At 40.6% G+C, this 16,995-nt stretch overlaps 1 protein-coding gene and 2 long non-coding RNA genes across 3 annotated transcripts; all 3 read right to left on the reverse strand.

Moving 5' to 3' along the window:
- Window positions 1-599: 599 nt before the first annotated feature.
- LOC122818186 (uncharacterized) lies at window positions 600-1,473 on the reverse strand. Its single transcript, XR_006367682.2, has 3 exons — window positions 1,442-1,473; window positions 1,258-1,352; window positions 600-1,184 (listed from the first exon to the last, which is right to left on the reverse strand). It is a non-coding gene; the product is annotated as an uncharacterized LOC122818186 (long non-coding RNA).
- A 1,115-nt stretch (window positions 1,474-2,588) lies between these two features.
- LOC127010996 (uncharacterized) lies at window positions 2,589-3,406 on the reverse strand. The gene is made up of 3 exons (XR_007763992.1): window positions 3,141-3,406; window positions 2,845-3,069; window positions 2,589-2,792 (listed from the first exon to the last, which is right to left on the reverse strand). It is a non-coding gene; the product is annotated as an uncharacterized LOC127010996 (long non-coding RNA).
- A 3,247-nt stretch (window positions 3,407-6,653) lies between these two features.
- Window positions 6,654-8,390, reverse strand: LOC108022199 (uncharacterized protein DDB_G0271670). Its single transcript, XM_017091051.3, has 4 exons — window positions 8,306-8,390; window positions 8,143-8,234; window positions 7,073-7,331; window positions 6,654-7,012 (listed from the first exon to the last, which is right to left on the reverse strand). The coding sequence occupies exons 2-4, from the start codon at window positions 8,207-8,209 to the stop codon at window positions 6,721-6,723; spliced, it is 618 nt and encodes a 205-aa protein (XP_016946540.1). The 5' UTR covers window positions 8,210-8,234; window positions 8,306-8,390; the 3' UTR covers window positions 6,654-6,720.
- Window positions 8,391-16,995: the final 8,605 nt, after the last annotated feature.

Raw genomic sequence — 16,995 nt, forward strand, 5'->3', positions numbered from 1 at the left:
TTTTAATCAGGGATTTGGCATGTTGATAGCTGAGTGATATCAAGTGGTAACCGCTTTAGATACTTTAAAAGTTAGGATGGTCAGCGGCAATGCCACCACAAAATTGCATTACCTTTTTACGCTTTTTAAAACTGTCTTATAAATCGTACATTTTTGCCAAATTTAAAAAAAGTATAGGGTAAAAATATTCGTTGTATTTTATTATTTATGGATATGTTTTCATTTAAAGTTATTAAAATGTTTTTAAAATAAAGTTTTGAAATAACCTAAGGATTTCAAAAAACCCTAAACGATTTTAAATAAAATACATAAACATAATTTTAATAAAACGAATATTGTTTGAGTACACAAACAAAACTATGAGGTCATATTTGATTAAATATTAGTTAAATTGGCCATCAAATGGTAGTTTTAACAATGAAAAAGTTGTATAATATTTATGGTAGTCTAACAGCACCAACTAAAGTACAATGAAGTCATCGTTTTGATTAGTTGAAAAATTGTTTAAACTAACAAAACTTCTTATTGGACAATTTAAGCCATTTAATTTTTTTGTGTGTAGTTGACCATGCAAAAACGGGTTAAAAATATAGGTTCGAAGTTTCTTTCATGAAGTTGTAAATTTTCAGATTTTCTCCCCCTTTTAGGGAATAAATAGTAGTTCTATGATAAATATTAATTCAATCAATAATTCACCAGTTTCATGGCAGCTGCAAGGATCGTCGTCCTCGCGCTTTCCCCTCACTCCCCTTCGGCAGCATCGCTTTCTAACAATTTGTTTTTACTGCCTTATTGTTTTCGTTTTTGTCGCATAAAACTGACAACAAATTAGTTTGGCTGCCGTCGGTGGTTTCCCGCTGGGTTTTTCACAGTTTTGTTCGATATCCGTTTGTTTGTACTTCGTAGGTTTTTTTCCCAACTCTGCGTCCTTGAGTGCTGGCCAATAAATTATGTGAAGGATGCTGTCACTGCAGCGCCTCACTCCCCTAAAATCGTCGCATTCGGGCGGGGTTAAGGCCATAGCCATAGGGATCGGGGTTTTTCGAGTCCGGCGAGGGCGCGACGTGTTTTTGATTAGCTTTATTAAATATGCAAACAATGTGAATGCTGTCCTGTTTTTTCTCCACTTTGTTTTTGTGCACAAAAGTGTAAAATTCGACGGAAGCTTAATTGCCGGAACATTTCTATTAAATAAACCCGAAGGTAAATGTGAAAAAATAACAGAAAAAAATCATAAATTTAATATGCATTGCTTACAATCTTTCCGGAGAGCAGCCACAACCCTCCGGATTTCACGGTTAACAAATCGTTTGTAATGCATTTTAATTCTGTTTGGTTTTTTCGCCCGGCTCCTGCAATAAATAACATTTTTTCAGACAAATTTGAAGTGAAAATGTGCTCATAATTTAGACCAGGATCTTGGGTGCGACTGAAAATTTACATGATTTTGCCGTGTGTTGCAGCTGTATGAATATTTGAATGGTTGCTTTCTTTCTTTACTTGCCAAAGAAAATTCAGAAGTCATTTGGTCACTTGCTTTTCTTTTTTGCTCCAATTTCCTTCACTTCTAGTCACCAATAAGAATCAATTGCTTTTCTTAAGAGTAATATTCAAAACTAAGGGAACAACGAAGAGAGCCGAATCGAAAGAGAACGGCGAACTGCTTTATCGACGGCCTCTTTGGTGAAAAGCTTATAGAGCGCTTTAAAAATATCGTTATTTTAGGAAGTTTTTTACGTGGAACCTAGAAATACACATGAATGCTTTATTATGATATTGAAGTTACAAAATAAAATTAGATGTTTATAAGCTATGTGCTTAAATATATTTACAAGCAGAGCTTTTTATAACCTGGTTTCGCTGTGCTTCTATCAAAATTAATTTAGATTATTTCTAAGGGCAGTTTTTCCAAAATAGATGTCAGTTTATTACAAAATAATTTCAAAAAATGTATTTTTTCCTCGAATAATTGAAGTACCTTTTACTATATAATAAAAAGATGGCAAAATGCTGACATTATCCTAAACAGTACTGTAAATTTAGATTTATGCTATGTTTATTGCCATTGTCATCCATTTTGAGGAGTGGGTCCTTTAGGAAAAGGTCCGAAAAGTGTGTGGAAAAGCAAAAAAGAGTTACGAATGAAACGGAAAACGCCCCAGGGGAAACGCAACGGAAATCTATGTCTGCATATGGAGATGCTACTGCTCTTATGCCGGCTGCTGCGCTGTTGCTTTCATTACAGTTGCCATTATTTTGGGTGGAAATTTCACCCTTTGGCAAGGACACCACCTTCCCATTACCCCCCGCATGTGGAAAAACAGCAACAAATAACTGAAGCGTCAGAAAAGTGCACATATTGCATGAACAAGGGTTCATTAGCAACATCAATTAAAGTTGGAGTTCCCGTTAGGAAGGTATAATTATATTTCAAGGGTTATAAATGGTTCGGAAATTATTTTAAATTTATGTAAAAGTATTATTATTTTAATACGGTTCCTTAAACAAAGTTTACCCTCAGGGTTTTAATTTAAATGAAGAGTAGTGTATATAGTTTGAAGTAATGAATAGATTCGAAAAGATGTTGGAATTCGCTTATTCATTCGTTATAAAACATTTTTTATAGATTAACTATAGTTCACCGTGCACATCTTTAATCAATTAAACGTCAGCTTTTCCATCCTTCAGATTTCCATCAGTTGTTTGCCTCCACTTTTTCCATCAATTATTCCCAGCGATTCTGTCAATCTCCCAGGAAAAGGGAAAAGCTCTCGGACCCTCTGTTTTCCCTCCTTTCGACTGGGCATTGTTTAACAATTAACGGAACAAGTTGTTTAACTTTACCTAAACGATTTAAGTCAACAGAGCTCTTTACTCTGTCTCCACAACAGCGCTTTATCCTTGACTCACTCCGTGGACCGAATGTCCTCGTCACTTGGTCACCGGGGGAGGGAGGAGGAGACGGCAGAGGAGGCAGTGAGTCCTGGCTTCCGCTTCCGATGACTGCACAAATCGTTGGTCTCCTTTTTTGCAGCTCCATTTACATTTTTTTGCCAGCTTTTCCTCCTGCTACCGATGAAATGACAGGAATTTGTCAGGAAACAGTTCGTTTTGTTTGGTTCTCGTTTGGCGGCACTCACCTGATTCAACTGACTCACCTGCCCCCATCTTACGGCTTCCCGGCTCTTCCGCCCGAGCCTTTTTGTTTGCTTTGGCTTGAATGTCAAAAAGTGCTTAAGACTGCCGCATCCCATGGGCGCAGATAAACTGGTGCAAAAAAGGCTCGAATAATTTCAAATCAAACAATCGAAAATAGAAGTGTTGGGAAACGCTAACATATATTTTTCAATTTACATACTATGCCTTCTTTTAATTTTGGAGTTAAAATTTAGTTAGTTTAAAATTTATTAAGGGTCAATGTAGACTAAGCTTATGTGTTTTTTTGTTTTTGAGTCAGTGGACTACCGACAGCAAAACCAGTGTTGTAAAGCTATTATATTTATTTATTTAAGAAATTTTACCCCAACTCCTTGCATTTCTGCCCACCCACAGACAGTGGGGGATTCCTGTGCATCTGGCAGCGTGCGGCTTCAATAATTAAATTTGCGACATTTCAACGCTCCGGCGATCAATGGAATGGAATTAACTGTTGTCAATTATCCGTCGCTGCTTTCATGCCTCTAAATAGCAAATGCAGCAGGGGCAAAAACAGAACCAGAAGCAGCGAAAAATCCAGAGGCAAAGCCACGGATTGCCGACAATAAAATGTCACTTGATCGCTGCATTGGCGCTCGTGTCCAACTGAATTTAGGCATCGCCGGCGGTGGTCACTCTCTGGAAATTGCCAATGGGATCGCGTCGGGGGAGGGGTGATGCGGAGATGCACTTAAAAAAAGGGGGATGCAAACACCCTATACTTTGTCAAAATTCTTTAAATTATATTTCCAAGACACACCAATAAAATATGGATTTTATTATAAATTATAATACTTCTTATAAAATTCTATTTTAAAAAAGTTGATACCGATAATAGCCCAAGAGGTTTTAGCATTTTCAACATTTTTATTTTGAAATAATAATATTTATTAAGCAAAATAAAAAAATTGAATATCTGCTGTGCAACTTTTCAAGCTTATTTTTACCTTGTACTTATTTTATATTTATATTTACAGTGCAGCTGGTGTGTGCGGCGAAGAGGCAGGGTGGTGGTGGTGGTTACCTGACCAGGTGGCGTCGATCTACCGCAACGCTTGACCACACAAGACGCTTAATTTGTTGCAAGTTGTCCGCTGTCTCCGCTTGACTCCCCATCAATCAGCCGACGATTCTTCAACTGGAATGGTGCAAGAACAAGCAGAAGAATCGCTTTTTGCGACAGTCCCGTTCCATCGAAAATTCAGAGCACGCGATCTGACGCATGTTCTTCTGATTTCCCTCTTGATCTATCCCTTTGCAATAGCCTTTCTTCGAAGACCGCGATGGATTCTAATTTTTCATTACCTAATTCCAGCATTTAATTAAATAATTGGTTCCTAATAAAGTAAAATAAGCCAATGTTGTTGGGTTTGACTAGGGGTAACAACCCCACTTTCAAGTTTAAAATATAGTCGATGGGTAGCTAATTATCTTCCAGTGCTTTTAGGCTAACAGCCAAAATTATACGACTATGAGTAAGTTCTATTTGAAGAAATGGAAACGTCATGTTAGAAACCTGATTCTACAAATATTTTAGCCTTAAGCTCTTTTTCTTTGCCAAAGTCAAAGGTTCAATCATGCAATTATAAATTAAATGAGCCATCAACTAAAATTGGGGAATTACTGAGCTAAGCAACCCATAGAAAAGGTAAGAAAGACACAAAGAAAAACTATTTTTCTTAAGAAACATTTTAAGACTAATAGAAAAAAAAATGTTATCAAATAACTTCTTTGAAAACACAAACATCCCAGAGGCTTAGATTAATCATAATTTATGCATAGTTGAAAGATCCGAGCACTTATGATGAGTTATCTCTTCAACCGAAAGCTCCTTAACCTTCCTGTGGCCTCCCCTAGTTAACCCTTAGCCGCGCTCCACACATGCCACCCGCTCTAATGAAAATCTATCACAGTCAGCGCAGGTCTCGCTGAAAAAGTAAATTCATTACACTTTCCCAATTATGTGAGATACATTTTAATAATGGAGGCGGGAAAAACCTCATCTTAATCAAGTAAATTAATAGCAGCGAGAAGGAGCGAGTTGCCAGTCAGAGATCAAAGTAATTAATTATAATAATTAAAAACTTTTGGCAGTCTCTGCCCCGCTGTCTTCTTGGCCCTGAAGCTGCCACAAAATTTCCTACATTTGCATGTGGGGGAGTGAGAGTGAGGAAGAGAGATGGATTGTGTGTTCAAAAGTGCGTGCACCTGTTGAGATTTCGGCAATTCCCCAAGCAAATCCCATATTCACATCTCGTTCGCTGCTCCTCTGTCTACCTTGTCCGATTTTTTACCCCATTTTGTATCCTTTTTGCTGGGAATAGTTGCCTTTGTCACAGCTCCTTCTTCCTGTTCTGAGTGCACTAGTTTTTAATCAACGCTAACAGCCTTGGAGGCTGGAAACTTCTGCTTGGCTGCCCTAACACACTCGAAGCATTTACCAACACTGCCTGCCACGCCCCTCGCAGCACGCCCACATACGGCCGATTAACCCCCACACGCCCCCGGCAATTGTTTGTGCTCAGCGGTGCGAGTACTGTGCACTTTTCGCCATCCCCCTCTCACTCGCAGTGGCGTAGGCAGGATGTTGGGGGTTAGAAAACCCCTTAAGCTATTTTTATTAGTTATTTAAAAACACCAGATGAGAGTTGTTCATAAAATCTGACATAAAAATAATTATTTTTTGAAAATCCTCCTTTTTTGATAGTCTTTAACCCATATAAATATTTATTTTTTACCTATACTATAGCTGCGGCTTTCGAACATTCAGTTGATTTTAAACTATAAGCAACAATACATTTAATACAATACAGAATATTAGTTTCCCAACTTTCTTAAAATCTTACAATCCTAAAATCCCCTTTAAGAAAAAATCTTGTGCGCCCATGACTCACTCGCACGATTCATTCCTTTTTGCTGCGAGATTAAGCTTGAAATAAAGGATGAAGGATGAGGGATGTGGGGTGCAGGTTGGAGTTACAGGACATGCAATGTGGGATGCAATCATCCAAAGTGGGCTAGAAAAAGAGCACTTCAAGAGTGGAAGCGACTGCAACCGCAATGAATAACGGGTGACATCTGCAGGGGGCGTGGCAGTGCGCCCACTTGGAAGCAATTAATTGACCCAACTAAATGGCAAGCGAGAGATTAAAAGAGCCCAGAAATTGTAAGCACTAGGTGGACATAATGCAGCTTTTAATGGCATGAAAGGAAAATAAAAACCATTGATATTGACCAATCTAAATTAATGTAGATAATCAGATTTTTAAAAATTATTGCATTAATATAGCTGTATGAATACAAACAATGTTTTGGATTTAATTGAGAATATATTTCTAAAATATTACAAAAAAAATATTCTCAAAGTAGGTATCAATTTCCCTATTAATTATTTTTAAACAATTAAAGTTCTTTTTCTATATTCCATCCCCCGCTGAAGGTAAGAACGACACATCAAGTAATTTATTTGATTTTAATTTAATAAATTTTACTCCTTTACACTCGAAAACACCTAAATTCTAATCCTTAACCGGAGTTCTGGCTCTCGGTCTTCTGGACGTTGAGGACACCGGACTGATCGGTGGCTCCGTGCACGGTGGTCACCTTCTGGTTGCCGTAGGCATCAAAGGTGGTGAGGGTCTGGTGGATTTGGGTGGAGGGCACGGCTCCGGATCCGAAGCTCTGCTGGTAGCTGTTGGTGCCTCCATATCCGCTGTTGGTGTTGATTGAGGAAGCAGTGTTGTAGGCTCCGTTGTTGTAGCTGGGATTGTAGTTGCCCGATGCAGAGTCCTCGCCGAAACGGCTATCAAAGTTTACCCTGCAAAACGATAAGAGTGCTAATATAAGACTTTAAAATAACACTTTTAGCCAAACTTACACTCCCGCAGAAGCTGGAGCTGCTTGCTGGGTGTAAGAGGAGCCAGCGGAGCCGGAGCCATCGGCATTCTGGACGGAGTGCGAGGCGAAGGTGATGGTGCCGCCATTTCCACTGGAAGAGGAGGAGGATGAGGAGGAGGATGATGAGCTATAGACCTGGCGACGAAGACGCCTCAGCAGATGGGCGTTCACAGGGTGCACATCCGACTGGTGACCCTCTGCATCCAAAGTGAAGAAGGCGCGGGGTAGGAACTGGCCAGCTGGAAGAAGATAATTCAGGATGTATCTTAAAATAAGAAACTATCTCATAGTGGCATAAGTAAAAAATAAAAGTTATTACATCTACATTGAAATGGATTTTATTGAAAAATACCTATCTTGATGACGGGAATCGTACCCTTCGCATTGCTATTTTAAAAGCTATGACTAATTATGATTAACAATCTGTGGCATGGTCAGTAGTACTGCATTTATCCGTTGGTTGCCGTGGCGCTGGCATCGTTGGTTTGGAGTTTATAATGTTCTAATATCATATATCACATAATATCCATTGTATTTAAATATTCATTACTAAAAAATTACTCAACTTTATTTTTTAGATATTGAAAAGCTACGCTCTGTTAGCATGTCACATATACCCTAATGTTTAAAAACATTCTTAAAATCTTTCTTTTTTAATAAAAGTGCGAAGGTATACTAGTAAATTAAATGAAATTCACGTTTCCATTTTTATTTCTAATGTGAAAGTTTGCCCACTCTCCAATCGAAAAATCAAACCTAATGCGAATGTGAATAGTTATTTTGTTCGAGAAGAGATCGAAATTGATGTGCGGAAAGTTTCGATGGGCAAACATTGTCGCCGAGTTAATGAGCCAGCGAATTTCACAAACCAGTTTCGGGTTCCGGATGGGTTCGATAGGTTTTTGGCTACTATTAACATACCCGAACCCGTCGACGTTCGACTTGTTAATCAAATTAATGCCAAACACGCTAGCAGCCTTGGCTGGCGATGATGTAATTGCAGATCGCGCCTAAACACTCCACTAATTATAATTAAACGATTGTACTCACCGGAAGAGGCCGACGCGGCAGAAGTGGCAAACAAGGCGATGGCCAGCACAATCACGGCGTATTTCATTGTGGAGCGGGGATCTGTAAAGGCACTACACCACTATAGTAGGGGTATTTCACGGGGCAGCTCGAGGGGCGGGGATGCCTAGGGGTCAACACTCACAGAGACGAACACGAAAGACTGAGGCAGCGAACGCGTGAAAAGTTCCAAATCGACTAAGCTCGCGGTGCGGCTGCCCGGCGCTTTTATATGGAAATTTCAGAAGCTGACGTAGTGCGAGCCATCAACATGATTATCATCCCAAGGTGGAAGAACAAGCAGAAGCCGTCAGGCAACCAGAAGAGTTGGGCAAATAACTCCGCCGCCACCGGTAGAATCAACAATAAACAAAGAAGCCAGGCTATTAAAGATCTTTAAGACCTGCCGCTGGGGCTCATGAAAATAAAGTTGGCCCAGTGATTCATAAGATTTAATAATATTCAGCTCCTCTCTCGCTTGACTTTTCTCTCCAGCTTGAAACTCTGGTTTTTCTCACAAATAAATCCCCCAAAAAGCTGACGATAATTAAAGAATACATGACGGAGCAGCAAAACCACCAACTGGGAATTTCTGTTCTGTTTGTATTTCGCCTTATACTCGACTCCGAAGCAGTCAAGCTGTTTTGGCCAACTCGTGTAAATTGGCCAAGTGCCCTCCGTCTTCCTTCTTTTTTTTCGCCCTGAGCTTTGCTTTTGACCCGATTCGTGTTTGATCAGCAAGAGAACTTCTCCATTCTGGTTTTTTGCTTGGGGCAATAACCTGATTACAACGTGGCCAACACCTAAGGTGGCCCAAAGCACGGAGAGTCTGTGTTTTATATTTGCCCAGCTTAAACTATTGGTTTACCTTAAGTTGTTTAATGGCTGGCATGCGCCTGCGAATTATAATAATTAATGAATTTGAATTGAATCTTGCGCGGTTTCTCCTCGCTGTCTGTTGGAAACTGAACTGGTTTTAGCGGGTTTTGTTTGTTTTTGGCCAACAAAATTAAATCAAATCTCGTTTTTTAGCTTTACATAAACATACATATTCCAGGAAATCCTTTTGGATATTACCCGACCGGTTGTTAGATTAAATGGGCGTGTTTGTGTGACTTGCTTATTGTTTATAAATGGTTTTTACATTGCCTAAATACATCTTTATGTTTAGGAATTGAATAAACTTTAAAATAGTGTAAGTTTAAGGAAAATGATATGGTTATTAAGGCCTAATATAGTAGAAGTATTTCTTTTAGAACCAAGATATATGACATAAAACCAATATCCTGTTTTTATTTCTTGCGAGATACACCGAGTACTTTTATAAGCAGTTTCGTATTATTGTTCTTTTACTTACTATCTAAGCCTATTACAACCCTCATTTAACATTTTTCCAACACGCCAAAGCATTGAATTCCTTGGATTAATATTAATCTAATATAAGTCCACAAATTTGTTGCCATTTGTGGAACAGCAATATTTTTGAATTTCGCACACGTTCCGTGGCAAAAAAATGTACAAAAATTGAATAAGAAAAAGAGCAGGAACACAGCCTTTTTTCCGCAAAAATGGTGACAGCGCAGAACGCAGGCCGCCTACTCGGAAAAATAATCCCCAGCCGATTTGGACGATTTATTATTTGGCCCAGCCAACTCGGAGCCTGTCCGAAAACCCGGAGCCATTAATCATCCGAGCCCAGATCCCGAGTCCGAGTGGTGGACACTCGACAATGCAATTGGTGGACAGTTTGGAGAAGAAACTTTTGCGGTACGTGGCAACGTGTTGAAATTACAAAATGTGCTAAAAAATGAAAGAGCTGCCGAGCGGCCGAGCGGGCGGGTAAAAAGCAAAATAAAATATTTCATTCACACACAGACTTCTGTCTCTACCAGCCGTCCATATAAAAAACATAAATTTCCTTTGAGAATAGAACTTGTGGGGCGGCAAGGTGATTATGTTTGACAGCCGGCTTGGGACAAGGAGCCCCGCCCCTTTTTCATCGCCAGACAGGACATGGGGCTTAGATCCTGACCATCGGCTGTCCTGTCTGATTTATAGCCAACTATTTTTTCCTCATTTTCCCCACCGCCCAACTTTAAAAAATCCCACACACAATTATTTAAAAAGCAAATAAAATTGCTTTGCCCTTCATTAATGCCTTACTTTCATCTCTTGGGAGCTGCGAAAAATATGAATTATTGAAACAGCCGAAGACAATAATATAACCAAATGCGAAGGACAAATCTGTATTTAATGTTTCAAATTTGCTTTTTGGAGAGGGGACAGAATGACAATTTGCTTTTTGGCTTCAACCTCCCTCAACTGAAATTGATTTTCAATGTTTTTCGCCTAAAAATACACAAAAGAGTGGAAAAAATTTGCTTGTGATTGTCAGCTGACTGTAGGTGGGTGGTTGGTAGAACCACTCCAAATGTGTCACTACGGAATCACGGAGCTCGCCTGATTTCTCCAGTGATTTTTCGCAATCAACCCGATGAGGATGTGCAGAGGACGACGATGCTGATGGAGGCAGTGCTATGATTAGTTCCTTCCAGCCAGGTCAAAAGCGACTCTCTCGCATGCCAAGTGGCCTCGGCCAAATGAAACTTTAATGTGCAGCGAGGACACAAGGCCAAAGGAAGCCTCCTGATGAACTACGTGCTGGTCAGAGGAATGGATGATATACCTGGAGAAATTTAGGGGAGCTTCAGGGCTAAAGAAAAGTCTGAGGAACAGGCAATCGGTAAGTAAGAATTAGATGAATAAATAGGGGATTTTGTTTTCTTACGGCACGACTAATTGAATAAGCTGAATTTTATCTCTAAAAAGTCCGATCAATATACTTTCTAAGAAATATATACAAACAGTAGTGAAAACTCAATAACATCGTTTGAAGAATTAGAACTAATTTAAACTAACAACTAATTCATTCCCTATTCTAATGGCTTCTTTCCGAATACCATTTTACAAACAACAACTTGGTCAAATTGACCAAACCAGTTAGATAAAATAGTTAGTAAATTGTTTTTTATCACTTTTTTCGGAGTGTAAAGGATAGGCAGCGACAAAGTGGAATGCATTGAGGTTGGTGGCGAGGAAACGCGAACTGAATCTGGAATTGCAACCCAGCCCACTCCCGGGCCCAATTTATAGCCACTACGACTAGCATATGCCAGCTATACTCGTATCTGGCATATCAATGCCAATAATGTACTTGGGGTCCACGAGTATCTTTATTATCCCGCCTGCTTGCCAATTATTTCCGACCATTTTTCGCTGTCTCGTTTTTCTGGGTCCTCAGTGCTTGGCTCGGTATCCTGGGAAAGACAAACAAAGGATATTTCGCGCACACGCCGTGGACATGATTGCATCCGGCCAGGAAGCCCTGGTCGTGTACTCCTGCATCCTTACATCCTCCGCTTACGGCGCTTCCTTCCTGCGGATCGGAGCTCCCTTGGCCGGTCTCATCCGCAATTTTCACGCCCACTTTGTTTGATGATGACAAATCTCGTTGCGTGTTATCAGATTGGCCAACTTTCCGCTCCCCTCCGGACTGCATAATTATGTTTATCTTTGGTAGCTGCGCTCCTGCCACGTGGCCTTGGCTTTTTGGTTACTCCCGCGATTTTCCTCAGCGACCTCGGAACGAGCGGCACGTGCGCCGCCCATGCACCCAGCCCAGGAACCACCCCCCTCGAAAGTGCAGCGCCCGCCTTACAGGCCCGATAATTGAAATCGCTAAGCTGAACATCGGAATCATAATGGCTTCATTCTATAAGGTCGACTCGATGGCAGCGCATAATGTCCTTAAAAAAGGAATTGGGGGAAGTCCTCTGAATGCTGTGTTTCACTTAGCTCGATTGAGTTTGCTCATTTCTTTTTAACTAATTGAGGGAATAAGTGAAATGAATCTAACAAGTATTTTATAAGGCAGTTTCATTATACACATATACATATTTCTGGGGATATTTCAGGGGCAAAAACAAATATATAATGTAATTTATAATCTCTATTTGTTTATTGTAGAGACAACTGCTTTTGTACGCCGTACGTGCGCCGGCAGAGGTTGAGCAAAGCTATTAGGCTTGACTTCTGGATGTAAAAAAATATTATTTATATTATATTTATATTAAATATAATAATTAAAAAAATCCACTTATGTAGGAAAAATTTCTTTGCAGCCACACAAACCGCATTTCCTGTTTTAAATTAAATTGGCTCATTTGCCTTTAAGGACATCCTTTGCTTAATGAGTGCACTCACACCCACGCCAACTCGCCAGTGAATGAGTGTCGCCCTGCGGACGCATAAATTATGAATAAAAGCCTCACCTCACACGCGCGGAGAAAGAGAGGGGTAACGAGGTAAGAGGGAGACGGGCAGCCACCGTCTGAGGCCAAGAAGTGTGCTAAATATTTAAGTACTTAAAACCATAAACCTGAGTATTTATAAATTGACTTTAACAAGCTCATGTGTGGCCTGTGTCTGCGGGCTGACCCTTTTTTCGGGCACAAGGATCTGCTCGACTCCATCTTCCGTTCATTAGAAATGCTCACTAATGTGCCCGACTTAATAATAATCAAATTTATATGCATGGTTATGTCCTTTAGAGCAGGACCACAAAGCTGAAGTTTCGAGAGGACTTTGAAGGGGAATGTGGGGAGGGGCTTTCCCTGAGAGAACACTGAGCATGAGACGAAGTTAAGTGTCAATATCCTTGTTTTCCAAAACTTCTGGCCGAAAGTGCAGCTGTCCAGTATCGAAAAGGTGGCCTAAACACACGCCCAGGTCCAGTACCGTTATTTCGTTACCAGTTTCTTGTTTGTTTGCTGTTGTTTGCGGCTGACACTGAGACTAAATGGCCAAAAAGGTTGCCCTCCCGGGACTTAAGCCATCCTGCTGCCGTTTTCCTCATTCTTTTGGCCCTCATGAGTCTTGAAAATTTCACAAAAATTAATTATGAGCGCTGGGATCTATGCCTGTTGTGATAGGCCAGTCTCCTTCGCCCAGAAACATTTTTGATTCGACCGAAGAGGAGAATCTCCTTACTGGCCACACCCGAAATCCTGTTCCCTCGGAAGGCAACAATAAAAGCAAATTACAATTGCAACAATGGCAGCAGCAGCAAAACATTTGAGGCATTTTCTCCACACACACTCCAGTTAAATGAACATTTGCAGGACCAGGATTTTTATAGGTATAGGTATACATTTTGAGGGGTGGCACTCCAGGAGCATTAACCCCTTTTTGCCCACGGCAGCGGCAAGCGGAGGACTGAAAAAATTGAAATAAATTACCAAAACTAAAGGCAACAACTGTTCGCATAATGAAGTCAAATTATTTTTGACCACACTTAAAACAAGGTGGGCTCTAAAATGCAGAGTTTTTGAAACAAGTTAACGCAATATTATAGTATAAATAAATATATTGTTAGGAAAATAAAGCATTAACCTTTTTCATAATTTTTTATAAGACTTTAAACTTACCAAAATAAATTCGAAATAAGAATTATCTGGTAAAATCGAAGATCAATAAAAAATATAGTATTTCTTCAGCCAAAGATATATTATCTTTTTTAAATGAAATTTTTCTCTGTGCAGTTGGGAAAGGGGGAGTTGGAATAAAACAAGATGGGGTGGGCCAAGATGATCGGGGAAGGTGTGAGTGGTTCAAACTAGCAGGGCGTGAGGCTAGCGAAGGGTGCGTCCGTTGCTGGTCCTTGGAATTATGCAAATCGGCTGCACTTCAGATACCACCCCACCCCTCCCTACTGAGACCCCACACCCCTGATCACCGGAGATGACCCTCTACAAGCACACATATTAGTGTCATCGAGCATTTGCCGGGCCATTTCGTTGACACGTAGAACACCTTTCTGGAGTCCAATTCGTATGATGTTATCATTTAATTCTTAGGGAATTAACACGGACATTGTCAGCCGTAAATGAGCTAATTAATCTAGTAAATGTGTCGCAGCCCATTCCGCATTTCCAGGAGTGGGTTCGCGTTTTTGTGGTTCTCCAGAGGATCCCCAATGCTGACACGCTTCTCCAGGTGGAAATGAAGGAGGGGAAAATGGAAGGGAAAACGGGCGGGGAAGCCCCTCGGGGAGCTGCACTAAAACCCCAAATGAGATGCATGAATTCCTCTCCGCCGACAAGCAGCTCATAAAAGTTTACATCAGTTTATTTACAACACATTTTAGGGGAATTTCAGCTGGAAATTACACTGAATGAATGAAAATTCGTTGAAATAATAGGGAAAATATTCAAGGATTTTATTTTAAGTGTCCACTGCTAACTATTTAGATTAATTATTATATTAGAATTTATAAACTTAAAACTTTTTCTATCATTTCACAGTATTTTATATGCAATAAACTTCAATCAAGAGTTTACTGAGTTTTTGGCTAACTTTATTTGGCCACAAATCAATCTTTGGCCGCACCAAACCTAATGAACAACCGCACTTTTCCAATCTCGTACTTGATGCGTTGGACTCCGCATATTTGGCCAGACTGAAAATAATTTCATGTTTATGGCCAGGTTGTTTTCACCGGCCGCAAAAATGCTTATCGAAAGGCTGAGATCGCTGAGCGAGACTTGTAAATATTTATGATTTTTGCGATTTTTGTGCGACTGATAAACGGGTTTTCCCCAGGCAAGAGAGTGATGGGATGTGCCGAAATGTTTGTGGGAAGAAATCGCACACTTTGGCCCCCTGGTTAGCCTTCTGTTTGTTTAAATAATAAATCTGAAGAAAGGCTTTATTTTTGTAGCCCACCTCTGCAACCCCTTGTTGTTCTTATGTAAACGAGACCTTTTTCTTTTTTACCCTCACGAGAACGTTTAGGCCGAGGATTGGGTAAATATTTAAACTGGTCGGCGATTGTTTTGGCAAAATCGTTGCAGTTGGTCAAACACGTGTTCGAGATAATTTAATTAAATTTAGGTACTTGGCTTTCTTCCCGTGCCACGTGCCACTCGAGTCCAGTTTAGTGCCATCGAATAGAGTGGCAAACACTTGAGCACTTGCCTAAAAAATCGCTGCAAGTGCGGTGGGGTTGGTGGCAACTGAAAAATTCCTCGGAATCGAAAACTTTGGTGGTCCGCGGTGCAGACAATGCAACTGTCACTCGGAATACCTACTTGGATGGATCTCTGGCATCTGTCACAGTCCGTGGGGAGAATAAACCAAATTCCCCCGAACTCTCACGACCATGCCGATGATGATGACTGGTGGAAATCAGGGAAAGGTCTTTCCGTCTGTAACTAAATATGATTTATTTTCACGGTGTGTTAGCCCCTCTCATTAGTCGGGGCCCCGGGTAATTTGCATAAGTGTCCTGGGCCCAGGAAAAAGGACTCTACTCGCCTTTAGAGCTGGAAACTAATTAAAATGTTCGCGCCTCAAATTTCCTCCGCTCGCCCTTATTTATGACCCTGTGAATGTCTTGCATATGGACAGACTTCAGATCCTGGTCCTGCAGTTGCCTCCTTACTTTCCTCCTTTGTATTTTTTGTTTACGGGTGACAAATGGGACATTTACATGCGACTCAGTATGCATATTAGAATTATTCATGGTTTCTGCAGAGATGGCGTCTGCGATGTCGCAGGAAAGGGGTGAGGGTTTCCGCAAGGAAATCGGAAGTGAGAGGGGTTACTCTACGGCATGGGGGTAGTCCATGCATAATACCAATATGTGGGTATTTCGAACATTAAGTTCGACAAACACTTAAGATTTTTTATTGATTTGATTAATTTATTCTATTGAAATTCGGTACAGAGTAAATCTGTCAATAAAGATAGTATTAAACATAATACATTTAAGATTCGATATGCTTTCAATGTTACTTAAATTAAAGTTATAAGGTTCAAACAGATATAAAAAAACTAAAGCAATCATAAAAACACAAATAAGGACAACTAAAAAAGGATTTATTGGTATGAAAGTCCATGAACCTTTAGGTTATTACACAAGTAATGCAGAGGTCTGACTTCCTAATTATAAATTCCCAGCCGTGGATATCCGCTCATGGCTTAGAGTCAAACCTCCGGCTAATTGACACGACTGTAATTGTGGTGACGAGAGTCCTGCCGATTGTCCCTTTCCCACCCCTCTGTAATCCCTTAAGACGCCATCGGAGGGGTAAATATCAAATCCGGAGAGCGTACCAACAAATTATTTAGCAATTGGCTAGTGAAAGTCCGGCGCCATGTAAATCCAATTGTAAACAATTTCAGTCGCATTCCAGGGGCGTCGGCAAACAAGGGGTTGGCAGGGGTTAAGGGGTCCCTGGGCCATGACAGCTGTCGCGGCCCGGAAAGTCCGCTGAGGATTGGGCGTGATAAAAGGGGTTAATCGAACACGCGGACCTCCAGTTTTAGATCGGGGAATTTTCTTCACCTTTGCGGAAAAGAAAATTTGTTTGTGGTGGGGCGTGGAATTTCCTTCTGGGTATTTTGGTTAATTAGCGATGTCTGGGGACATCTTCCTCTGATTTAAACTCTAGAATTGTGCCCGCCGCTCTGGGGAGATGTTTCGAGAACTTCTCAAAAATAGAACAGCCATCTGAGGGAGTGGGGGAAATTCGGGAAAAGAGTTGATTTTACCTCTGCCACTTGCCGACTCCGGTTAACGGAGTTTTCCAGCCCTGTCAGAAGTTAATGAGATTACCACGCCCCTCAAATTAATTCACGGAAAAGTCAAACAGCCTGTGTGTGTCGCCCTCTCTTTTCCTCGTTTATTCAATCGGTCACAGGCCAAAACCGCAAATGCGGAAAATGCAAATTGTTTTTCATCCGAACCCAGAGAACCTCAAAACCAATGCCATC

Source organism: Drosophila biarmipes, chromosome 2R (assembly GCF_025231255.1).
Source record: "Drosophila biarmipes strain raj3 chromosome 2R, RU_DBia_V1.1, whole genome shotgun sequence".
Taxonomy (NCBI): Eukaryota; Metazoa; Arthropoda; class Insecta; order Diptera; family Drosophilidae; genus Drosophila; species Drosophila biarmipes.

Coding starts and splice junctions, on each gene's coding strand:
- LOC108022199 (XM_017091051.3), bottom strand. CDS start 8,209: ATGAAATACGCCGTGATTGTGCTGGCCATCGCCTTGTTTGCCACTTCT. Junction 7,332..8,142: donor TGCCGCGTCGGCCTCTTCCG/GTGAGTACAATC, acceptor ATCTTCTTCCAG/CTGGCCAGTTCCTACCCCGC. Junction 7,013..7,072: donor GCTCCAGCTTCTGCGGGAGT/GTAAGTTTGGCT, acceptor ATCGTTTTGCAG/GGTAAACTTTGATAGCCGTT.